Source organism: Mytilus edulis, chromosome 8 (assembly GCF_963676685.1).
Source record: "Mytilus edulis chromosome 8, xbMytEdul2.2, whole genome shotgun sequence".
Lineage (NCBI taxonomy): Eukaryota > Metazoa > Mollusca > Bivalvia > Mytilida > Mytilidae > Mytilus > Mytilus edulis.
In genome coordinates this window covers 9,677,286-9,704,747 of record NC_092351.1, presented here as the reverse complement: position 1 = coordinate 9,704,747, position 27,462 = coordinate 9,677,286, and the positions used below count along the sequence as shown (strand labels likewise).

The window sequence follows — 27,462 nt, the reverse complement described above, 5'->3', positions numbered from 1 at the left end:
CAAAGAAGCACACAATGGCATTGTAATTTGGTCACATTCTTGTTTCTGTACAAATTATAATAGTCTAGTTATTTGTTTTTGGAAAATGACGCGTCAGCGGCATTTTTCCATTACTATTGACCAGATCAACAGGAAGTCGATTATTGCCTCCGCCTACCGCACTTGGTTTCATATTTACTATTTTACAAACTAACTGGTATCCGCTACACTAGAACAAAGTGTGTTAGCCTCGGACGGGAACCAGTTTACATACTTTATTTTATTTAGTACAACAAAAATGTTGACTGTCCATAGGAAGTCTTGTATAGTCCGCGCTTTTATTCTCAACAATTGGACCTTCCAGTAGGGATGCGCATTAAATAGTACAATTAGCAAGAAATAAGAGAACAAGTTCAATATTCGCGGCAAGGTTGTTTGTTTACATTCCGCCATCTTTGTTATTGCTATTGAAGAGGGCGCTCTCATGATTTTTCAAACTAATTATTTTAACTCGTCCATATTAATTAGTTATTTTTATTTGATATCAAATCAAAAGTGATAAATATAAAAACTAAACCTTTCATTACAAATTTCTCCTTTCTGTTCAATGCATTTATAATTTGTAAACTACAAAACGTAATCGGTTATTGTTCATTCCGTTTTGATGTTTCATACCGACTTAAAATTGGTTTGTATAAGCTTAGACCCTTCAAACATTAATGTGATAGGTATATTAAAGACTGTTTTACAAAAGGATGGAACTTTTTTATTTTCAAAATCGTATTATAGTGATATCTGTCATGTACGGATTTCGACTTTCACCGGTAATTTCTTCTTTTACACGTGCGTTTTAAACTTCCTTTCAAAACATTGCAAAGTTTCAAAATTGTTTTTTAAGTGAATTAAACTTATTTCAACAATCATGAAGCGTTCTAGAATCATTTTAAAATAGTTTGTACTTCTGTTTGATGATCGAAAACAGGGTTTCTCAAGAAAATACCGCAAACGATCGCAGAGGATTTGAAATGTTCAACTCAAATCGGCACCTGCTTAAATCGGCATATAGTCAAACCGGCACCTATTTGAAGTCAATTTGGCATCCAATGATATTTGTTATAATATTTTCTATTCAATCAACTTTATATAACTTTTACAAAGTACATAGTTAATTAGTTGTTGTGTATAAAGGTAAACAATGAAGTCCTTACCCAAGCTGTTACTTAACAATGAAACAATTAGAAAAATAAAATGGAAACTATGAGTCCCTTTCAATAAATCTAACTTTCATGCCAAATAATAGCTAATTTTAGGTGGTTTTTTTTAGGACAGTTAAAACAATATCAAACCAACAATCCTGTAAAATGCTCAACTGGTTAAAAAATGCATAAAAAAATGAATATTCAATACCTTTAATTCCTAAATATACCTCATACATGTCATATATATAATTAAAAATACATGTTCCAGACCATGAGTATTTGGACTGTACGTTCTGGACGGTATACATATACTCATACAGTCTGACAATACTCGTATGGTCGGACCGTATGAGTAAACATGTATGGTCCAGTACGAGCTAATCATTTATCACAATCTTTATTTTTTAGTTTTTATAAATTTTTATCATTACAATTACTTTTAGATGGATCAAATGAATAATTGAACAATTGAATTTAAAAATTTGTTTAATTGAATATCTGAAATCTGTAAATGAACTTTACATGCATTTGTAACTTATAAACTTAAGCAACTCCTTAATGATATTAATCAGATTATTTTGAAAAAGTACGCATAAAGTCCAGACCGCACGCGTACGGTCCAAATACTCATATGGTCTGGAACATACAGATTTAGTGGAGAAAAATAAATATATACAAAATGTACATGAACCCCCAAAACTGTGAAAGTTCATAATTTCAGACAATCCTTTCCTTAGGTACTTAACTCTTTTTGCTTAAAATACTGTTAAAAATATATATTTAACATGGGTGACAAATTGACTATATAGGGTGTCGATTTGACCAGGTGCCAATTTAACCAGGTGCCGGTTTGTCTATAATTTTTTTAAATTACCTGAGTTTCATTAGACCTTTGATAACAGTAACAAAAAGATTATTTAAAATTAATTAAAATTTTCTGAGAGAAGGGACTATGTACCAGTGAGAAATATACAAGCCTTTCTACGGTTTTTATTTGTACAATTCAGGTAGTCTTGACCTATTCATTTGTCTTAAAAAAAACAATCACTTCACACATGCACATATATACGAATATCAATTATATGCTTACAAGACATGTTGCATTGTTAAATTAATTACGGTATGTGAAAATCAAGACTTGCATAAAAAATATCCCAATATTAGAGACAGTGGCGTCATTTTTCCTCAGAGCTTTCAGCTCTTTGATTATTTTGTTTTGATCTGTTTTGTCACTTTACTCATATTTTTCTCACTGTTACTTGCCATTAGAAAAACAAGTTCCACAAAATTGTGCCCTTCATAAATCAAGAGTTCATCCTTGTATTGTAATATAGTTTGTAAATTCATGTTAACCTACTGTTTTTTTGTGTGTAAAATAATGATTTTTCTTTTGGCATTAGTGTTGTCCATTTTGACTTCCCCATGTAATAAATATTTGAGGTCCAATTCAGTCATTTTAATGAATAATGGGGTCCAAATATTTTTTTTCCTAGCCTTTTTTTTTTAAATGAATTATAATTTCTATTGGTCTAGGGGAGACAACTGCAGATAATTTTGATTTTTTTTTAATGCACTTTAGAAGCATAAAATTATTCAGTTCAACATACAGAATGAAATAACTGAAGATATGTTAGTTGTAAAAACATTAAAATTAAATACTTTAGCAGAACAGAAGGATATTCAGTAAAAAATGTCATATTTTATTTGTATATACCGGTAAATAAATGATATTACGTGCATAGGACTAACTAACACAAAGGTTCCTGGTTCAATTTCCGTTCTGGGATGAAAATTTCAGGGACTGAATTTGTGGCTCTACTGTGAAACCAGCTTTTGTTTTTGCTGTTTGATTTGGGACTTTCCTTTTTGAATTTTTCTCAGAGTTCGGTATTTTTGTGTTTTTACGTTTTACAAGTATTGTCTTGAGGAAAAGATGATAGTCCGTCGGGAGGGAACGATAAACAGCTGACCCGTGTTAAGAGAGAGCCTTATCTCTTGCAGGTAAAAGACACCCTTGTAGATTTCAAAAATGAGCAGGCTAATGCAGCTACAAGGCAGCACTGCCACCTGCAAAGTGGAAAGGGGTTAATAGAAGTTGCAGTAACTTGTTTCCCAATCCACTATGAATAAATATGTTTAAACTAAATGATATTAGTTCTATGTCAGCCATCCTGCAGGATGATGTCTATAGCTGGCACAGCTGCACATGCTTATTCAAACTCAAAATCTGTTACTGATCAAGTCTCTTGAAATCATTTTATTTCGGTATATGATATGATTTTTTTGTCAATATAAAGTTATAATCCCTCAATTAATTAAATCAATGGTACAGAACTCTACGGTTACAATTAATGTGTCAGGTTGGTACAAGTGTAACATTGAATAAACCATTTATTATTATTTGTATATTATTCTCCGAAATGAATGGGATGGCAACATGAAGTGTACTTTAATTGTAGGAGAAAATATAACCAGTAAAAACTATATATATATTTGTTCTTAACATAGTTCAACAGATATGATGCACATATAGCATTAAATGGTTATCCATATTTAGACAGTAAAAAAGAGTTTACCCATACAACTATAGCAGCTGATGTGATGAGGCCAAGGTATATATCATCTATTGTTAACTTTGAAATAGATACTACGATTACTTGACAATATAACACAATACAAGGATAATCCATAGGATGATATCTGAACATATGTTCATGTAGTCCTCATACAATTTCCACATAATATCAGCTTATTTGTTAATTATGTCTTCCCTCTAATAATTAAAGACATATCATATGGTTTAACCCTGGATTTCTGTCTCCTAGTAAGAAGTGAGAAATTTGGAAATCATACACTTGCTACTTTAAATAAGAGGATGACAATAATTATTATTTGCATAGGACTTAATATTTCAGCTATTAAACTGTTCATGATTTCCCAGGCCCTTTAAATGCTATGAATGTGAAGTTACATTTAATTTTACTAATAAGAATATTTAAGAGAGCAGATATTTTAAACATTAAATAAAAAAAACTTTCCCCCAGAAATGTGTATATATTTTTTTTATCAATATCCCGCTTTATTTATTAAGATACTGGAGATATGGTGCTGCTCAGTAAGTGTGTTGTTGTTGTATGTTGTGTGTATCATTTTAAAGCATGTCAGTGATGTTAGTTATAAATCTGCTTCACATGGATGTTTGATGTTGCTGTAATACATGTTTTTTCTGCTAAAATGTCATAAATTTAACAATTGAAATTTAGTACTTTTAGCTTTAACTAACTTGAGAACTTGTATGAATTTTGAATTAAATGACATTTTCTGGTTTGATTTAAAATTTCATAATCCACATTTGCATGATAAGTACTAATTATAACGTTGGTATGAAAAGCAACTGTTGTGAAATTGATTTATTAGTTTAATTGAGATTTAATTGTAATTTTTGTTTTTTATTGAGATTTGGGAATATTTAATAATGTAGATTTTTTGTTCTTTTAAGCACATTTAAGAGACAGAGTTTGGGCACACATTGAACCCTCATTTTCAAGGAGACTTTATTTGGCATGTAGCCCCTTGTAGCCCACTTCACCACAATTTAATATCAGGATTTTTAAAATGTAGTTGGTGTAGATAAATCTGAAAAAATCCTTGTTTGACATATTTGTGAAATAGCTACTTAGAAATTTTAAAAAAATAAGGTAATAATTTTGCCAAAGTCCAAAGAATTAAAAATATTATAAATATTGTGAAATATTATTTTTACATTTTCATCAATATCATGTAATTACTTACACTTTTAGAGATAAAATGAATATTGCGTTTATCTACAATAATACTTGTGAACCAGATTAGATGATTATTGTCTATGTGGACTCAAGTCACAATTTGTCTATATTGATACAGATAAGAGCATGAACTCTTGTCTATCATTAATGATCCAGATTTGACCTCTAGATTTGTTTTGTTTTGATGTGTTGTTTGATCATGATATCTTTGATATTTTTACTTTTTCAAAGATATTCACTAATACTTTTAATGTGTTGCATTGTAGTGTTTCTGTTGTGTCGTTTTTCTCCTCTTGTAGTCAATGTGTTTCCCTCAGTTTTGGTTTGTAACCCGGATTTGTTCATCAATCAATTTATGAATTTGGAACAGCTGTATACAACGTTGCTTTATTTAGCACAGCAGTATTTTCATATAATTTCTATTTTGAGTAAAGGTGTGTCAATGCAGTAAAAAAAATATTTTTATTTGAAAATGTATGCATCAGCAATCATATTTTGCTATCATAATGAGCATGCATCCAAATTTCTACCAAATTCTATGAAAATATAATAATTTCATTAGTTTTTTTGTTAATTTAAAAGCCAAAAAATTTATTCTTTCAGCTTGTGACCTTTTTTTTAGAAATTTTTTGTTTGTCCAACACATGTTTTACTAGTCTTAGCGAAAGAGCTTATGCTTCAGAATTAAGACTAGGTTTTTGGAACCAGAATCAAAAAAGGCAACCATAATCAAAGAAGATCTTTTAACATTACTGTTCCTACAACAAGTGACCAATCTGTTTTGCGTGTTAATTTTTCAACTCCTGGTGTCTATGTCTGCTAAGGCTTAATGTGGTTAAAATCCAGAATATTATTTTTTCAAGTTTTACAAAAAAAACTATTTTTCATCAAATTGAGATTTAGCAAAACAAGGTTCTGTATCAAAATTGACAATCAAATAAAAATAAAGAATATAATATTACTTACACTGATACATAACCCTCAGACAAATCTTAAAAGACATTTATATAGTTTTCATTGTTATTGTACATCATATCAATCATGAACTTTTTTTCTTTATTCAGGAGAAATGATCCACCACTTTGTGTAATAACACAAGATTCTATGACTGTAGAGGAAGTGGGTAAGATTTTATAATTGAATTTGATAAACTTGATATTTGTATTGGGTCTTGAAAAAGTGATACACATCTTTGTGTTATTTCACAGAATTCAATGAGGGTAAAGAACATGGACTAATAGATATAGGAAGATGTGGTGTGAGTGGCAATGAGACAACTCTCCATCCAAATAACAATTTAAAAAAACCATTATAGGTCAATGTACGGCCATTTAAAAAGACAATACTGTTATATCATATGTATAAGGGTGTTCTGGTCATACAATTCCCAAAATGTTTTAACAACTTATACAATGTTATAGTTTCTTATATAACTATATTACTCAATAATTTCATATTGGTCTGTTATATGGACTGAAAAACACGAGGACTCTAAGTTATCACTAAATAATCAATTTGTTTTTTGTGCTACAGAATGGAAAAAAATACTGTACCAGCAAAACACTAAGACTGACATGATTTGTCATTGTTTACCAACTACTTAGACAGCAGGAATATGGAAAGGCGCTATTTTAAATGAAATTGTTTTGAAAACGTTTAATAAAAGAATTGTAATTTGATAAATTTCCTTTGTTGAATTATTTTCAAACACATCAAATTTTTTATTGTATTTTTCATTTAAAGGTGAAAAACTTTCTATTTCAGAAGCCATATTTAGAGATACAAGTCATAATGGGTTCCCTGTAGTATTATCAAGTGAATCACAATATCTCGTTGGTTTTGTTTTAAGAAGAGATTTAATGTTAGCCATTGGTAAGATGTAGCTATAAAAATAGAAGGAATTAAAATTTGAAAGTTTTACTGAATTGTCAATTCACTACTTTTATTGAAATGCTATCCATTATGAAGTAGCTACACAAAACCGTGAAGAAATGAAACAGAATCAATATCTTTATAAAAAGGGAAACAGTAATTGCCAAAAAAGGCTCAAACCACAAAAGTAAACTGACACAACTGGTCAATGATCAAGCCAATATAAACCAAATGCAAATGTTTCAGAGCTCTTTTGACTAAGAAGGAGATTTTTGCTACCAGTCTCTTTTTAGAATTTGTTTGTAAATCTTAGTCTCAATGCAATTTGGTTCAATACTAAGACTTGAAACAAATTTTTACTATTGATCCTTGATTTATTTTACAGCTAATGCAAGAAAAAATCAAGAAGGAGTAGTTAGTAATTCTATAGTATATTTTTCAAGTCAAGTACCAAATAATCCTAATGATCCTGCTCCACTTAAATTGAGAAAAATATTAGATATGGTAAGTTTTATGTTAAAGGTTCTGGTTTTTCATTTGATGGTGACTTACATTGGTACTGGATAAACAACACATTCAATCCTCCCAAATAACTTCCTATATTAATACAATGATATTTAGTATGAAAAAAAATACTGATAAACTTTATAATCCAGATTCCAAAATTATAATAGGGCCGTTTCTTATATAAATTAATTTTGGATGTAACTCCTTCTGATTGACTGACAGTGTTTTGTTTATTAGCTCATAGACATATTTTGGTCATGTGACCTTGACATTCATGATTTCAACTGGCTTAAAATGCAATTGAGAATTGAATTATAAGGAATGACTGTTACATTTTTCTGTCTATTCAAAATAGCATCAAAATTGTAGTGCACACTTTAAAATAGTGGGTTAATTAGTGTGCAACACATTTTGTACGTTACTTAGGGATTGACTGTAATACTTTTTCTGTCTATAAAGAAATAACATCAAAAATGTGTTGCACACTGAACTATCTATGCAGGTTATTTTAAAGTGTGCACCACATTTTTTAGGTTACTTCGAATAGACAGAAAAAATATTACAGTCATTTCTTATAATTCAATTCTAAATTCTGTTTTAAACCAGGGTAAACCAGGAAAAAACATTGATGATGTCACAGTCACATGACAAAATAATGTCTTTGATCTAATAAACAAAAAATCATCAGCCAATCAGAAGACGTGTTACATCCAAAGTTAAATTATTTCTTCATAGACAGAAAATCATTAGCCATTCCTCAAATAGAGGAAGAAATAAGAATTAAAAAAAAAATAAAGCAAAGAAAAATATTTATTACATTGGTTGCAATAAATTACATTGATTTCCCAGTTAAATAAAAACCGATAATTTCACATGTGAAATAAACGTGGTTATTTCACTCTCTGACGTCATACAACAATAGGCGTTGTCAAGACGTTGATAACGTCGGATCAAAACAAATCATGTAAATGCGTAGGAAAAACATATAGTCCCTTACATTTTCTACATTAATTTCATAAAAAAAAAGCCATTTGACAATGTAATAAAAAGTATAACTAATCGCCGTATTTGAATATCAAAAATAAGACAACTTGTGACCGAACGCCGCTATGGATTAAACTCGTGCTGCGCACTCGTTTAATCCATGCGTCGTTCGGTCACGCGTTGTCTTATTTTTTTATATTCAAATACGGCGATTAGTTATACTATAAATAATTTGACAATGTTCATAAAGTTAATAAAATAAAGAATCAAAATATATCTAAGATCAAGTTTGAAAGTATTGACTTTTTGTTTTGCCAAAAAAATGTTTGATGTGAAACAATGAATATTATGGTCTATTCTGTACGGGAATTTATTATTGTAGGCACCTATTACAATAACTGATCAAACTCCAATGGAAACAGTTGTCGAAATGTTCAGAAAACTTGGATTAAGACAGACATTAGTAACTCATAATGGGTAAGTCCTATTTAAGAAATTTTGAGATATCTGTAATTCAGACAAACCTTTGAAACACATTTTTGGTAGGAGCCATTGTAGTTCTTGTTTTTTTTTTTTAAAGAAAACTTAAATTAAAAGTGCATGAGTTACCTATAATGGTTAAACGTCCTTCTAAAAATGTATGGAAAGCTTATATTTTATAAGTTACAAACTTTGGGCAATGAAATTATTTCACAACATATTTAGTTTTATATCAGCATGTTTTTTTCACCTCTGAGAAAATCATCAATTCACCTGATGTACTGTTATTGGACAAAAAAACTCCATTATTTTCATTTGTAAGTGATCAGAAATATAGACGTTTTATACTGGATCAGAATGCATCATTATTGAAATGTATTGATATCATTGTCTGAACACTTTAGGTACACACATTTGTGTTTGTGTGTGCTTTAAAAAAAAAAAATTTTTAAAACTCTAATAAAAGAATTCAGTACATCTTATGTACTTTTAGCAATTTTCTTATTATAAGTAATCAAACAGGAATAAATATTTTGTCAAGGACTGAGAAACAAAAACGTTCAGTTCTGTTGCTGCATGTTGTCTCTTGATTTTACTCTTTAAAACAAAATTGCAGCAACAGACAACTCTATAATAAAGGAAAGTTTTACTGCAAACAAGAGAAAAAGAGATTATCTGTTGGGTAAACATTTGATGTGGACATTTAATACTGTGGTGTTGTGTTATTTGACATATTATCCTAATTGCCTTGTCTTTTCCTCAAATAATGAATGTACATACAACCATTACATTAAAATGGACATGACAAACTAAAAGAAGAATTGATACCTGATTCTGTGCACTATTTTATTATTAACCTATATACAATTGTAGTACAGATAGATATTTTTTGGTTTTTGGTTACAATTACATGTACTTTTTTTCAGATTTTTTTCTAATTAAATTTTTTGAAATTTTTGGTGTTAAAGCTACACTACATACATACATTATTACAATACATAAGTGAATGATAACATTTACAAGTTTACGATATGAATATGCAGTATATGATACATCTTTATAATACTTTGGAGTTCATTAAATATACAATCATATTAAAAATAAATAAACTAGCTTTCATAAATAACCCTATCTGTGTTCTTTAGATTTGTTACAAGACTTTTCCTATCTTCTTTACCTTAAACGTATTTCATACAAATCAGGTATTAATTCTATTTTTGCGAAAGTCCTAATTCATTATTAACAATTTGAAAACTACTTGTGTGAGTGACACATCTAATACTTATTCATTATCATATTAACTGTTTTTAAGATGTTTTGCTGTGAAATGTGTCTTTAAGGTGAAGGGAGAGATACATTTGAATTTCCATTTTTATTAGTCGATTAGGGACTTAGTATAGTATACCCAAGAGTTCTGTCTGTTTATCCTTCCTTATGAAATTTAAATATAATTTGAATTGAAAGCATTTTGATCTGTCGTTCAAGAGTAAAGTTACTTTTAATAATAAGATCTAGGGCATCTTTTATACATTGCACACTTACTAAAGTTTGCTTTGATCAATTTAATAAAATCTATATACTGCTGTTTTTTTCTCCAGTTACATAACTTTAACTGTCATACCTAAAACGCTTTATACATATTGCGTCATTATTAGAGTAAACTTATGCTGATAAGCTATCAGATATTGTTTTAATAACAAAAACTTGAGTGTGCTAGCAGTGGCAGATCTAGAGGGGTTTCTGGGTTGGACCCCTGTTTTTTGGCAATAGATGCATTTGAGTTGTGACATATAGTTGGAACACACCTCCCCTTTTATCCTGGGTTTGGGACCCCCTTTCAAAATGGCTTAAATAGATTTATATAAAACTTTACAAGATATAAACCTTTTACTTTTGATCATTTCAACAGTCTGTTAGATCTGTAAATTTGCGTCAGCAAATTTTTTGTTCTTCCCTCTCCTGAATTCAAACTTAGGCTTCTGAGATATCGTGGCACCAAGTCACATTGCACTGTGACCCACACCTTAGACCACTAACCACCTAGGTTCTTAAAAAAGGAGCTTTCTGTGACAGGGTGTTACCTTTCCTCTGCAGTTTTAATCTAGCATCGTAGAACAGTACATGAGTACAGATCAGCTGAATTATCTGTTGTAAAGGATTCTTCAAATTAATATAAGTTGCAGTTCCAGAAATAATTATATTATAAGTACGTCTGAACCAGTGACGACTCTACAACAGATTTTATCCATCGATTCTTGTATTAATTTTTCTGATCCTTTTTGACTAAAGGTTTGTTTTATCCTCATGTCCTAATGACGCCATGGTACCATAGTGCTAAATACTTTGCTTAAAAATTATAATGGATTTTGTTTTTAGATTTGATGTATTTCTTTGGAATCAGTGCTTTTTTAAATTGTTAAATTTAAAGGTCACATTTGTCTTGAATATAATTCAGTTGTATTTCTCAAGATATTAACAAGATTAAGCTACACCTTTGTTGTCTCTTTTCTCATTATTTACATCTTATAGGTTTAGGGATCTGTTGATTAAAATTATTCATACCAATTTAATTTTGCTGTAAGGATATAAGTTATAGTTGTTTACCAATATCCAAAACCCTTCAAACCAATTTGAACATACAAAATTGGAAGAAAAATGAAGGAAATTGCATATAAACAGGGTGAGACAAACTTTTCATTATGCACATCAACTATATGCAGTAGTGGCAATAACAATCAAAACCAAGGAGTAAACAAAAGACATTTACATCAACAGTTATAAAAAAGAAATAAAAAACAACACGAAGTCCACTCAAAACCGGGAGTGAAATCAGGTGCTCAGTAAGGGAAAACATTTCCTGCACTGTAAACAGCACCTGTCGTGTTATTTCTTTGTTCAGTTCGGTAATGATGGAAGGTTATTATGACTGAGGAAGAATATCAGATATGATTTCTGACACACTTTTGTCATAATGGCCAATCCGCTCATAATGGCCAATCCGCTCATGATGGCGGCCGTAACATTTCTTGAGTGATGACCTTTATTTGATTGATTCATAGCACTGCCTTAGCAACTTTTGAGATAGCAGTATCCTTCGTTCAACAAAATCAACGTATTTTGAGCTAGCTCTAGAGTAACGTATCAATTGAGACACATATACTCCATGTGCCACTGGGATGTTGCTACACAGAAATAGAAAGTTGACTATAGGAAAATTAAAATCAACGAGTTTGTCATAAATTTTGATATTGAACCTACCATCAGTAGTCATCTCGAGAAAAAGGTCTAAATATGAAGCAGATTTATATGTGTCAGTAGTATTTTTAATTTTAAGTTCACTTGGGTATATTAAATGTAAGTGATCACTGAATCTATTATTATTAAGAGACAGTACATCATCAATTTACCGAAAGGTGAAACTAACAGTTTATGCAAAAAATTGAATAATGAATGACCTTTGTCATTATAGATTAATTTGTTGTTGAATAAAAGTTTGACATCCGAGCTGGTATATGAGATGGTCCTTTTCCTACTTAATTACACATTAAATTTGTTCATAGTCATACATCAAATAGTTATTTATATTTTTATAATTTATTTCTTGCAGAAGACTTCTGGGTATTATAACAAAGAAAGATGTTTTACGGCATGTTGCACAACTAGGAAACCAGGATCCTGAATCTATATTGTTTAATTAACTTCCTGGTTTGTTGTCATTGCAACATTCCTCTGTATTTAATGTGTGGATAATATTCTATCTGAGAGGACAACAAATGATTAGGAAGATACATTGCTATATGTAAACGCTGAAAGGATAATTTATTGTTGTAAGGATAGAGATGTGAGATATATAATTGAGCGGGTACTTATAAGGATAGATACATTCCTGGTTGTTTGAATTCATTCCACATTGTCCTCTGTCATGTGACTGTGTGCTGTGTTATTATTCAGTAGAATTGTTTTATATGCTTCTATGTGTAAGTTGTTAACATAAGTAAACACGAATTAATAATGTGTGTGTGTGATAGAAAAACATAAAGTTTATTGTCGCTGGGCTTCTAAAATGTCGTATGTGACTTTTTTGGCTAAAAATACTTTTTGACATCAATGGTCTGGGCGGGAGGAAATCTTTGGTATTACAAAATTGCCAATGTCAGTTGTTTGTAAAGTTTGCTTCCAAAATGTTGTATGAAAACTTGAAAATCGTTGTAGAATGGCTTTGGGAAAACAATAATTGTACATTTCTTTATTTCTGTGAAAATAATTGAAGTTCTTGGATAATTCAGAAATGTCAAAGTTTTTATTTCACTGCTATTTACAAAAATGTTCGTGTTCACATACGACATTTTGGAAGCATGCATTTTGTCAAAATTTTCAAAGCCTGTTTGTGAGATAATTTTTTCTTGAAAATTTTGTAATTGACAACATTTTAGAAGCCCAGTGACGTTATAGTAGTATCTACATTAGATTCTATTTTTTCTTTTCATGTGGATATATGATTTGAAGGAAAATTATGGAATAATTGTATTGTCATTTGCTTTTATCTTAAATAAAATTTCTGAAAGGTTATCAGAATCTTTAAAAAGAAAAATTAAATAGAAAACAAAAGTGGCAATACATTGGAGAAATTGAATACGGTTTCTGAAAAAAAGGCAGTCTTTTAATTCTCACCATCATAAACTAATTTTAAACCTTGACATTAAACAATGATTAAACTAAAGATTGTTATTCTATAAATCAAACCACATGGCAATTGTTTGTGTTATGGTTATAATAAAATTGATAACAGACATTTGATTAACGAGAAATTACATAGTATTACTTACCCTATTCAAGAAACCTGACATTTTTTTTACACATTTCCATTTAAGGGATTCATAATCTTGTCCAGAGAAAACCATTTCAGTTTTACATGGCTTTTATAGTTTGGACAGCTGATATGTTTTTATGCTAATACATGGTTTAAGTCTTTGCTAGAAATACTGGTGTAGTTTTACATTACTACTATACTAGGAATACCTGACTTATTTTTGCACATTTCCCATTTAAGGGATTTAGGATCACTAACTTGTCCGAAGATATTACTCAAGTTATTTCACTTGACTGGGCGGAGTCTAGCCGGTTCGCTCATAATAAACCAGTCCATCTTAACATAGGCGTTTTAGAATAACCTCATCAATAAAGTGTGCAATCATTGTTTTGTAAATTCATTTGATGACACTGATAGGTAATTAGAAATTAGTAATAATTATATTGCAATCATCCTTATCACACACATCTTCAAATAGACTGTCCTTATGCAAATTAAAACATAAACTCCGCCTGATCAGTTGAAATAACATTGGTAATAACTGTTTTAGTTTTACATTTCTTCTAAAGTGTGGACAGCTGACATGTTTTATGCTAAAACTATCTTAGGGATACATCGTCCAGAAATACTTGTATAGTTTTACTTAACTTCTGTACTAGGGATACCTGATTTAGTTTTACACAAATCCTATTTCAGGAACATCTACCCAAATCTAGTTCAAGGGATACCAGATTCAATTTCATAGTAATCCTACTCAATAAGGTCAACATTATACATGTTACAGTAGTCATGGTAGTTCTGTTGTATTTTCCTCTGTATGTTTGATGGTTTATCAATCAGTGACCCGGGTTCCCTACAATTGCTATAAATGTCACATTTATTTGTTTTATTGTTATGTTTTGTAAAATAAACACATTCAATCATTTTAAGTATGTATGGGCTGATGTGTATGGTTACAAAATGTTATAACATTTACTCAAGATATGAATACTGTAATTATAGATAAAACCATGTTAGGTTGCTGTACTGTGAATTTGTGTGTGTTAAGTAATAATTCTTATTTCTAGTGTACATACTAATCATTCGTAACAAACTGATATTTAATGTGCAGATTTGGCTCGATTTGGCTGTGATAATCTTTTTTAGTAGAATTTTATGTTTACTGAATAACCTGAGTTAACTGTATGTAATTAATATCAATATTTATTATGCTTTAGTTTATGTATTATGTATCTGTCATCATGTTTAAACTGTACAAAAAAGTAATGTATAGGGATTACAAATATCAGTTGTTTTGTTCCTTCATCCTTGTTCTTTCATTATTGGAAAGTCCATACTGCTTTTGTTTTTGCAAAGTTTTTTAGATGCTTTCTAGACATATGCTATACTATATAGAAACACTCAAGAAGATGAGTTGTATGCACATCCTTCATATTAAGATACCCCTAGTAATCATTTTTAGTTCTTAATGTCAATTTTGCGAAATGAATTAGAAAAACTGTCGGTTAAGATTCTAATTTAGATTCCCATTCACTGAAGTATGAAATAGAAAATACTAACTCCCTGATTCTGTAAAATACATAACATTTCAATCTTGATTGTATTGCTTAGCAATACATACATTGTCTGCTCTATGGTTGGGTTGTTGTTGCTTTGACACAATCCCCATTTCCTTTCTCAATTTTATTTGCTTTGCCAAAATTAAATGTGATTGAACCTCTCATCGAAAATTCAAGATATAAAAAGAAGCAATATGTACAAAAAAGTAAAATCACAAAAATACCTCAGAGGAAAATTCAAACGGAAAGTCCCGATATATGCTTTATTTTAAAAAGCACTGGGACACATTCACATGTAAAACAAGAGGTACATACATACAAGATACAATCACATACGATCATAGAAAGAAATAAAACACACTGAGGTGTTATTAACGTTTTAGTTGATTTTAATCAATGAGCAATAACATAAGACATTAACTCCTTGTTTACTTTATATGTAAACTTTATGTAAACTTTATGGAAAATTGGGTTTTATTTATAAAAAAAAGGTAAAATATCTATTCCAGTTATATATTATTTTAAAAACCATTATGTGATTTTCGTAGGAGATTATTTTTTTACATGTTTAATAGAAGTGTTAGTGTATAATTTATTTTATATCAGTCTGAATGTGAATCTGTATGATGTAGGGTAAGTGTATGTTTATATGGGTTACTCAATATAGATATTATTTTCAGTGTAATGAAAATGAATTGATGTGGGCTATTTGTTTAAAAACATATATCTTAGTAAAGTCCCCAAATATGGATCAAGTAATAATTTTCTATTTTCATGTGTTCCTTATTTAATGGTCCACATGTCAAGTTTAATCAAACACGTCTATTTATTTAGTCTTTGGTCTGGAAATCTAAATTTAAAACAAATATCAAAACATGTGAGATAGGAGGTATTATTGTAGTTTGTTTCATCATGATTTTGTCAGATTTAAATGCATTGTAATGTACCACATCGTCAATCCATGAATCCCATTTCAAAGTCATCTTTAATAAAAATCATGTTTTACATGATTGATGTCTTGTATCATATTTGTACAAGTAAGTGTTGTTTGAACTGATGAAACAGAGGAGACAACTGAGACAGGACGAAACAATCTTTTTTTTAATTTCAATTTGACTTTTTATTATTTATATGTTTTTGTTCAAGGAAAATTAAACCCTGCTTTTTAAGTTTATTAATGATACTACCTTTAATAATTGAATTATCATCTCAAAACTATAAATAGATAAATCTGTTTGCAAAATTAGGCAAACACAAGCCATTGTAAACCAATATTGGTCAACAGATTAAAGAACAATAAAACTTTTCATTTATGAAATTTAATAATCTTTAAATAGATTGCATAAATTCGAAAATTTTGAGTAAAAGGAAATTTGATACACACAAGTGAAATAAATTCACCAGTAAAAGACATCTGACACGCTTTTTGGGAAACAAAAAATATAGTCACACTTGTTTCTTTTGAGTTTAGATTATTTGATTTCAAGTAAAAGTTAAAAAGGAGACTAATTTTGCTTTGTATAATTTGTTTAAACTTTTGTTAAAGCATTATGAAGCCATGTATGTATCCATTCAACTTTTGACTGTCAACATGCTCGTCTCCTATGAAAACACCAAGTAAAATAATAGATAATGCAATGAATTTTCCTTATCATAGAAGAATTAATGGTGGACATACCTTCAACTCGTACCATAGAAAAGTTAATGATTACATTGGCCTTCACTTCTTACAATAGACGCGTGATGATGACATTGTCCTTCACCTCTAACCATTGACGAGTTAGTTAATGTATTGATCAATACATGCTGAAAGTTGAAGTATGTGTGTTTTTATGAATAGTGAACTGATGTTGTATTGTTTTGAAACAAAATATAAATAAAGATCTGAATAATTCGGAGTGACCTGTATTTATGCATGATGTATATTGCTGGTCAGTCACAGGAATACCTATACACTGCTGCCGCAGTGCTTCAGAACTACTATTGTTAGATAAAACTTTCAGTTTCGATATGAAATGTGATGTCATTTAACTAAAACTGAGGATTGTGACTGTCGTAATACCATGACAAAAAACACAAAACAAGTTAAACCAAGTGGCATTTTCGCGCCTAGACCTAGCTGGCTCTGGTCTTTGTTAGTCTAGATCTTGTTTGATTTTTAATTTTTCATTAAAATTCATTTGTATGTTTTGGTTTATAGTATGTCGTCCATAATCACTGAACTAGTTCAATTTTTGTTTAGAGGCTAGCTAGAGCACGTCTCCGGGTGCAGGTTTTTCTTGCATTTTTTAGACCCATTGGTGCCCTTTGGCTGCTTGTTGCTCTTTGGTTAGTATGTCTCTTTTACACATTAGCTATTTCTATTTTCCATTTTAGTTGATTTGCCTATGGGGAAGATTTGTTCCCCTCTTCATGTCGCCATTATTTCTTTATAGATGTCTTAATACCATACTTTCTGAAGTAACATAAAAGATGATATCAATTATCTTTTGTCTGTACGAACCAGTTTAAAAAATGAGTTACTTTTCACTAATTCCAGTTTTTATGGATTTTTTAAATTTACCATAGAGTTCGGTATATTTGTTAAACATTTTTGGTCCCGCTAACTATGTTATACTGAATAATTCAATGTATTGTTGGTGGCATCTATCAAATATATGAGAAATACTGGTAACTTAAGCAATGATAATAAAAGCGTACTGTATATAAACAAAGGAAAATGCATGCAAAACCTTATTTGGAGCTGATCTTCACAGTAACAATGTTAGTTGCTAATTGAGTCTTTGGACAGGTTCAAACTTGATACTTTGCAATACTGTGCTATCCGCTAATATGACACTCGCAGCAGCAACTATGAGCTAGATGCAGGTTTCGCAGAAATCTGTGTTATCTCGTTTTGTGTAAAACAATACAGGTCTGACCATTTCTGTGATTCTGCAATACCTATTAAAATATTTGTTGACGAAGTTTCCACATTAAATTCAACGATATCATTTCGGAATTCAAAAATCTGTGTCAGGAGAGAATATTTAAGCAAAAAAATGTTTTTAAAGGGAAATATCTTCTCAGATATATTACAAATGATTACTTTTGACTCGGATTTGTTTTTCCTCTATCGATTTATGAATTTCGAACAGCGGTATACTACTATTGCCTTTATTTGAAATAATAAGTATCTGGTGCTTGTATAACTGTCGTATAAATATCCGTATTAAAGTTAATCAATTATCCCCAAACACAACATTGATGTCCGTGTAAATAAGTCCAGTACATTTTACCAAAAGGACTCGGCTAGCAATTTGTATTCTTGATGCTATAACATAATTTAAGTTTGTTTTCTAAATATTATCAGCACTTCCTAATGAGGAAGTGTTGTTTAGTCAACAGCAAGTTAGTTATGCCAAAGGCACCTAAAAAGAAGCTACCTGTTATATGAAGAATTGAAATAATAACAAATTGTATGTTATTAGTAGGGTGATACACCGTTGGTCAATTGATCACAACATAAATTGACAAATTTGTGGGACGTTTTTACTATTGTGACAATTGCGAGAGATCTGTTGGTATCGATAAATATACAATGTTGCATCTTAAGTTTGACATTATTGTTTGTGTGCATTCACTGAAATAGCAATAGCCAACCTCACATTTGTACCGATACTTCCAACAAAATGAGTTCAAGGTCAGATAAACTGTAAAGACATGTTCACCTTACACTCCGGCCATACACCAAATATGCTTTTAAAAATATAATTGACCTATTGCGCATCGAAGAAACAAACTAAACCAGGAAAACTTAATATTGAACCATTAAAATTGGCCAAGGTTAGATGAATGCTGCCAGACAGTCATGTACCCCTCATAACCATAACATGTTTTGAATATAGATGACCTTTTGCATATACTATCTAAAAACAAACTAAACCAGGAAAAATAGAGATTGACCAATGAACCATGAATATGAGGGTAGGGTCAGATGAAAATTGCCTGTCAGACATACACACTTTACAATCATTCCGGACACCACATTTAATTGATCTATTGATATTGTTAATGTTATTATAAAATACAGACCAAAATACAAAAATTTAACACTAATCATACAGTATTAAAACAACAGATCAATACACAAAAAAGTAACTATAACAACTGAACCATGAAATTGAGGCCAAGGTTTGATGACACCTGCCGGTTGGACATGTATACCTTACAATCATTCTATACAAAAAATATATGAGACCTATTGCTTATAGTGATGAAAATTTAACCTTGTTCACTGATCAATGAAATGAGGTCAGGGTCAAGTAAATACTGTCTGACGGGCATGAGCACCTTGCAAGGTAGGCACATACTAAATATCGTTATCCTGCTACTCATATTAAGGAAGATATTTTAAAACGGGGTCAAGGAAAATGGACATATAACAAATTGAAACATATAAAGGATCCAGGTCTTCTAAACTATTAAGAGGCTAGCTAACGCCGCCGCTGCCAGATCTGTATCCCTATTTCGAGCTTTCACAGACTAAAGTTGCAGACTTGACAAACTCAACTGTTTTTATTCTTTAGAACTAACTTACAGAAATAGGAATCTTTTTAAAAACGGCAGATTTAAGTTTCAGAGTTCTTGTCTTATGTAATCTGAGCTGTATTGATGGCCATGTTAGCTTTTTTGTTTGTTTGTATATTATTATTATAATACGTTTATTATGTCTGTGGTTTAGGGCTTCACAGTGGTAATGTTTTAGTGAGCCGATATGTAACAAACAATGCAAAGTACCTAGTATATGTTCTGTAGGCTGTAGTGTTTGCTATGTTAGTTGCTACATATGCCCGTGGTTCAGGTATTCCGGAGGTAAGTCATTGACGAGCCATGAAACAACATACATTGTAAAGTACCTATTGTATGTACTGTGGGCTGTAGTGTTTTTTTTATGTTAGCCTCATTGTTTGTACATTCATTTGCCCCTATGCCTGTGGTTCAGGTATCCCTGAGGTGAGTTGTTGGTGAGCTATGATACAACACACAATGTACAGTACCTGTTATATGTACTGTGGGCTGTAGATTTTGCTATGTTAGCCTTTTTGTTTGTACATTCATTTGCTCCCAATGCCTGTGGTTCATGTATCCCTGAGGTGAGTTGTTGGCGAGCCATGATACAACATACAATGTACAGTACCTGTTACATGTACTGTGGGCTGTAGTGTTTGCTATGTTAGCTTCATTGTTTGTACATTCATTTGCTCCCTATGCCTGTGGTTCATGTATCCCTGAGGTGAGTTGTTGGTGAGCCATAATACAACACACAATGTACAGAACCTGTTATATGTAATGTGGGGTGTAGTGTTTGCTATGTTAACCTCATTGTTTGTACATTCATTTGATCCTTATGCCTGTGGTTTAGGTATCCCTGAGGTGAGTTGTTGGCGAGCCATGATACAACACACAATGTACAGAACCTGTTACATGTACTGTGGGCTGAAGTGTTTGCTATGTTAACCTCATTGTTTGTACATTTATTTGCTCCCTATGCCTGTGGTTCAGGTATCCCTGAGGTGAGTTGTTGGTGAGCCATGATACAACACACAATGTACAGAACCTGTTATATGTACTGTGGGCTGTGGTGTTTGCTATGTTAACCTCATTGTTTGTACATTCATTTGCTCCCTATGCCTGTGGTTCAGGTATCCCTGAGGTGAGTTGTTGGCGAGCCATGATACAACATACAATGTACAGTACCTGTTACATGTACTGTGGGCTGTAGTGTTTGGGATGTAAGCCTCATTGTTTGTACATTCATTTGCTCCCTATGCCTGTGGTTCAGGTATCCCTGAGGTGAGTTGTTGGTGAGGCATGATACGACACACAATGTATAGAACCTGTTATATGTACTGTTGGTTGTGGTGTTTGCTATGTTAACCTCATTGTTTGTACATTCATTTGATCCTTATGCCTGTGGTTTAGGTATCCCTGAGGTGAGTTGTTGGCGAGCCATGATACAACACACAATGTACAGAACCTGTTACATGTACTGTGGGCTGAAGTGTTTGTTATGTTAACCTCATTGTTTGTACATTCATTTGCTCCCTATGCCTGTGGTTCAGGTATCCCTGAAGTGAGTTGTTGGTGAGCCATGATACAACACACAATGTACAGAACCTGTTATATGTACTGTGGGCTGTAGTGTTTGCTATGTTAACCTCATTGTTTGTACATTCATTTGCTCCCTATGCCTGTGTTTTAGGTATCCCTGAGGTGAGTTGTTGGTGAGCCATGATACGACACACAATGTACAGAACCTGTTATATGTACTGTGGGCTGTGGTGTTTGCTATGTTAACCTCATTGTTTGTACACTCATTTGCTCCATATGCCTGTGGTTCAGGTATCCCTGAGGTGGGTTGTTGGTGAGCTATGATACAACATACAATGTACATTACCTGTTATATGTACTGTGGGCTGTAGTGTTTGCTATGTTAGTCTCATTGTTTGTACATTCATTTGTTCCCTATGCCTGTAGTTCAGGTATCCCTGAGGTGAGTTGTTGGTGGGCCATGATACGACACACAATGTATAGAACCTGTTATATGTACTGTTGGCTGTAGTATTTGGGATGTAAGCCTCATTGTTTGTACATTCATTTGCTCCCTATGCCTGTGGTTCATGTATCCCTGAGGTGAGTTGTTGGTGAGCCATGATACAACATACAATGTACAGTACCTGTTATATGTACTGTGGATTGAAGTGTTTGCTATGTAAGCCTCATTGTTTTCCATTATTTCCTCCCTATTCCTGTGGTTCAGGTACCCCTGAGGTGAGTTGTTGGTGAGCCATATATTGACATTACTGTGTTTACTCAGGTCTATAGGGGTTATAGTATTTTGCCACACCATATGTTTCTACATTCACTTTCTCCTTTTGAAAATTTCTTAGAATGTAAAATACAAGTATTTTTATACGACTGCAAACAAATTTTGGGACCGTATAATGGTATGATGTCCTCGTCGTCGTTGTCTGCTTCGTCTGAAGACACATTGGTTTCCAGATAAAAACTTTAGTTTAAGTGAATAGATCTACATGAAACTTATTTCGAAGGTTAAATACCTCAAAAGGAAGCTTGGAATTGATTTTTGGGATGATGGGACCAACCATTTAGGAATTAAGGGCCTTAAAGGGGCCCAAAACAAGCAATGTTATTCCAATTCTTGAACCAATGCATACATATATTATAAACTTAGTCTTCTGTGCATAATTTTATCATTTTTTTCGCATAAATTTCATATAATTTTTTTCAATCAGTCAGTGTTGTTGTGAAAATACGGCAGGTAATTAAAGTTCATATTTTGAATCCGAAGTATAACGATTGTCACCCGTTGTCAACAATCAACAAACAAGCATGGATATTGAGCACTTGTTTAACATATACAATCAGATAATAGTTTATTTCAGTGTCAGATCCATGCCTATTGCGATCACCAGATTTTTATGAAAGGGTCACGATAAGGTCACTTATAAATTAGTTCAATCGAAAATACCTCCTTATTTTAAAGACCAGTCTGTACCAATAATTTCTTATACCTATACCAAACCTATTGCAACTAAAATTTTCAATTACAAACGCGTTTTGCAGGATCTCGATATTGACGACTTCAAGTCTAAACCTCCTGATTGCACTTGTGCTAGTTCCCAATTCACATATAATCCCGCTGGCCACGTTATTACCGGTGACCTTAACATTGTTAATAACACTTCTCTACGAAACGTGTTATCGAAAGGTCCGAAATATCGTGAGCCTAAATCCATCAATTGGAAATACAACTTTAAAATTTTGATGGATTCAGTCGAGGATTATGCCAGGCAATGGGCTAAGCGCGAGAAGGAAGACGTAGACACTCTATCCGAATGGATAAAGGCAGTGAGGTCCTTAATACAAATCAGAATTAAGAAACTGAATGGGTCCATCAATGCCCATGCTACGTCAATTTTTAAAGACCCAAATGTTGCTAAACACCTATCCGACCTCCATGATAAATATGTTGTTGTCCCCGCAGACAAAGCCCCAAATAACATCGTTTTTGTCTGTAAAAGTCATTACATTAATTGCTTGATAAACGAATTAGGTATAGACAATTCACTTGGAAACTCAACATATACCCTCACGACACTTACCAAAGAGGAAATCCTGGATAATCATAGGTCTGTTCTTTGTTCCTTTGGTATTTCAACCAAAGATGAAGAACTGGATCTTCCATCACTGTATTGGATACCTAAACTACATAAGTGTCCTTACAAACAGCGGTATATTGCTGGGTCTTCCAAGTGCTCCACAAAACCTCTTTCTAAATTATTAACATCCATTTTATCAGCAATCAAAGACGGGCTTCAAAGTTATTGTGAAACTGCCTATTCTAGAGGTGGCGTGAATCAGATGTGGATACTTAAAAATTCCAAAGATCTTTTAGAGTACATACAATCTAACTCTCTTTCATCTTGTAACAGTATTAAAACATTTGACTTCTCTACTCTTTACACAAGTATTCCACATTCCAAACTTAAAGACAAATTAAAAGAGTTGGTATTACTTTGCTTCATAAAAAAGAATGGCCAACGTAGATACAAGTATCTTGTCTTAGGGAGGGATAAATCCTACTTTGTAAAGAATCACTCTGATTCAAACAAAAAATTCTCTGAAACCGATATTATCAAGATGCTTGATTTCTTGATTGACAACATATTTGTTACGTTCGGAGGACGTGTTTTTCAACAGACTGTCGGCATACCAATGGGAACAAACTGTGCCCCTCTACTTGCTGACTTGTTTCTTTATTATTATGAGGCTGACTTCATGCAGGAACTTCTTAGGAAGAAAGATAAGAAGTTAGCAATATCCTTTAACTCTACTTTCCGCTATATAGATGACGTTCTTTCACTAAACAATTCAAAATTTGGTGACTATGTGGAACGCATCTATCCCATCGAATTGGAGATAAAGGATACTACAGATACAGTTAAGTCAGCTTCATATCTTGACTTACATCTAGAAATTGACAATGAGGGTCGGTTGAAGACAAAACTTTACGACAAAAGAGATGATTTCAGCTTTCCAATTGTGAACTTTCCATTTCTAAGTAGCAACATTCCAGCAGCACCTGCATACGGGGTATATATCTCTCAATTGATACGATATTCCCGTGCTTGCATTTCCTATCATGATTTTCTTGATAGAGGGTTACTGCTCACAAGGAAGCTATTAAATCAAGAGTTCCAAATGGTGAAGTTGAAATCATCCCTTCGTAAATTTTACGGACGCCATCACGAGTTGGTTGACCGTTATGGAATAACCATTTCACAAATGATATCGGATATGTTCCTCACGTCGTAACTACAATCCCCTTCCCTTTCATGAATTTGACCTACCGAATTAGACTATTTACCGGATTTGTAATCACATAAGCAACACGACGGGTGCCGCATGTGGAGCAGGATCTGCTTACCCTTCCGGAGCACCTGAGATCACCCCTAGTTTTTGGTGGGGTTCGTGTTGTTTATTCTTTAGTTTTCTATGTTGTGTCATGTGTACTATTGTTTTTCTGTTTGTCTTTTTCATTTTTAGCCATGGCGTTGTCAGTTTGTTTTAGATTTATGAGTTTGACTGTCCCTTTGGTATCTTTCGTCCCTCTTTTATGTCCGGCGAATTGCTTCCTTGGGTACAATTTTCTCATTTCAGATTTCAGAAATTAAAAAGAAAATTTCTTCAAATATTTGTTTTAGGGGATTAATATTCAACGGCAAAGTGAATTGCTCAAAGGCAAAAAAAATGTATTTAAGATCATTAGACCACATTCATTCTGTGTCAGAAATCTTTGCTGTGTCAACTATTTAATCACAATCCAAATTCAGAGCTGTATCCAGCTTGAATGTTATGTCCATACTTACCCAAACTGTTAAGGGTTCGACCTCTGCGGTCAAATAAAGCTGCGCTCTGCAGAGCACCTGGTTTTCCCCATGCTGATATGAAACCAGCTGAAGTTCGAACAGCAACACTAATAGTATGATGATTTAACGCTTAATTCAAGAAAAATGACATACTTTCTGTCATTTTTGCTAGCCCAGGATCATGATTCAGTCTTATCCTGTACACCCTTGGTAGATTAAAATGCTGATTCATATCATTTTTGACCAAGGGCTGCCATTCAGTGTGAAGGTTGTCAAATTGTTGTGTTTCGTGTTTACACATTTCATAAGCAGAAACTGAAAATTTAGGTTGACATTCCAATATTAGTTCTGGAAACATACTGGTACCCATAGATTAAGAGCTGCAACTGGAAATAGTAATAATTTCATCTTATTAAAACTTTTGAATCGAAAAATATATTTATCTTACAGATTAAAACAATATTAAGTGGATTTATTATTCGTGGATATTTAGGAAAGTGGACATTATTGACCAAGTCTGTAGGAATGATGTTAGCTGTATCAGCTGAATTAAGTCTTGGTAAAGAAGATAAAATTGAGAATAGAAATGGGGAATGTTTAAAAGAGACAACAACCCGACCATAGAAAAAAACAACAACAGCAGAAGGTCACCAACAGGTCTTCAATGTAGCGAGAAATTCCCGCACCCGGAGGCGTCCTTCAACTGGCCCCTAAACAAATATAAAATTGAGAATGGAAATGGGGAATGTGTCAAAGAGACAACAACCCGACCAAATAAAAAACAACAACAGAGGGTCACCAACAGGTCATCAATGTAGCGAGAAATTCCCGCACCCGAAGGCGTCCCTCAGCTGGCCTTATACTAGTTCAGTGATAATGAACGCCATACTAATTTCCAAATTGTACACAAGAAACTAAAATTAAAATAATACAAGACTAACAAAGGCCAGAAGCTCCTGACTTGGGACAGGCGCAAAAATGCGGCGGGGTTAAACATGTTTGTGAGATCTCAACCCTCCCCCTATACCTCTAGCCAATGTAGAAAAGTAAACGCATAACAATACGCACATTAAAATTCAGTTCAAGAGAAGTCCGAGTCTGATGTCAGAAGATGTAACCATAGAAAATAAACAAAATGACAGTAATACATAAATAACAACAGACTACTAGCAGTTAACTGACATGCCAGCTCCAGACTTCAATTAAACTGACTGAAAGATTATGATTTCATCATATGAACATCAGGCACAATCCTTCCCGTTAGGGGTTTAGTATCATACCATCATAACATATATGAGAAGAACATAACCCGTGTCATGCCAATAACTGGTTTTTGAATAAATGTGTTTAGTTCCGATGCAAAGACCCTATAAGTGAATCAATATTAACGCCAAAATATGCAATCTTTAATGACCTGACAACAGTCTCGTAACTATATCCCTTCTTAATAAGTCTATTCAAAGATTTTGTTAGTTTTTGAGGTGAATACTGACACCTTTGTGCTTTATAAAGAATATTTCCATAAAAAATTGGATGTGAAATACCTGAACGTATAAGAAGTCTGCATGTTAAGCTATATTTACGAATGATGTCCTTATACCGATGATAAAATTTAGTAAATGTTTTGACTAGTTTGTGATATCGAAAACCCTGGTGTAATAATTTTTCAGTAATACATAAATTTCTCTCGTTAAAATCTAAAACATTGTTACATACACGAGCGAATCGTACAAGTTGAGATATATAAACACCGTAAGATGGTGACAAGGGAACGTCACCATCTAAAAATGGATAATTAACGATAGGAAATGAAAAATCATCTCTTTTATTATAAATTTTAGTATTTAGCTTTCCGTTAGTGATATAGATATCAAGATCGAGGAAAGGGCAGTGGTCATTGTTAGTATTAGCTTTATTTAAAGTAAGTTCAACAGGATAAATTTCTTTAATATACATAATGAAGTCGTCATTATTGAGAGCCAAAATATCATCCAAATATCTAAAAGTATTATTAAATTTGTTTATAAGATGTTGTTTCGATGGATCTTTGCTTATTTTTGTCATAAATTGTAACTCATAGCAATACAAAAACAGGTCCGCAATAAGTGGTGCACAGTTAGTTCCCATTGGAATTCCGATAATCTGAAGATATACGGAATCTCCAAAGCGAACAAAAATGTTATATAGTAAAAATTCAAGGGCATATATAGTATCAAAGCATGTCCAATTGACATAGTTTTTTGTTTATTGCTACTAAAAAATGACCTAGAAGAGTTTGAACATATATATTCACATTCTGACTTTTTAAATGCCCATTTAATTAGGTGTGTGAATTTTTTCTTAATGAGAATG

At 32.3% G+C, this 27,462-nt stretch overlaps 1 protein-coding gene across 8 annotated transcripts in view; it reads left to right on the top strand.

Moving 5' to 3' along the window:
* The window catches only part of LOC139484740 (H(+)/Cl(-) exchange transporter 4-like), a 70,546-nt gene extending 57,132 nt beyond the window's left edge, over positions 1-13,414 (top strand). For 4 of the 8 annotated variants that reach the window (XM_071268653.1, XM_071268656.1, XM_071268654.1 and 1 more), the window contains 6 exons: positions 3,695-3,790; positions 6,028-6,086; positions 6,728-6,835; positions 7,221-7,339; positions 8,709-8,803; positions 12,414-13,414. In XM_071268653.1, the coding sequence (XP_071124754.1) occupies positions 3,695-3,790; positions 6,028-6,086; positions 6,728-6,835; positions 7,221-7,339; positions 8,709-8,803; positions 12,414-12,504 (568 nt within the window). In that variant the 3' untranslated portion in view covers positions 12,505-13,414. Of the gene's footprint in view, positions 1-3,694; positions 3,791-4,269; positions 4,294-6,027; positions 6,087-6,727; positions 6,836-7,220; positions 7,340-8,708; positions 8,804-12,413 lie in introns of all 8 variants that reach the window. The other 4 variants (XM_071268651.1, XM_071268652.1, XM_071268657.1 and 1 more) reach the window with 2 other exon arrangements.
* Positions 13,415-27,462: the final 14,048 nt, after the last annotated feature.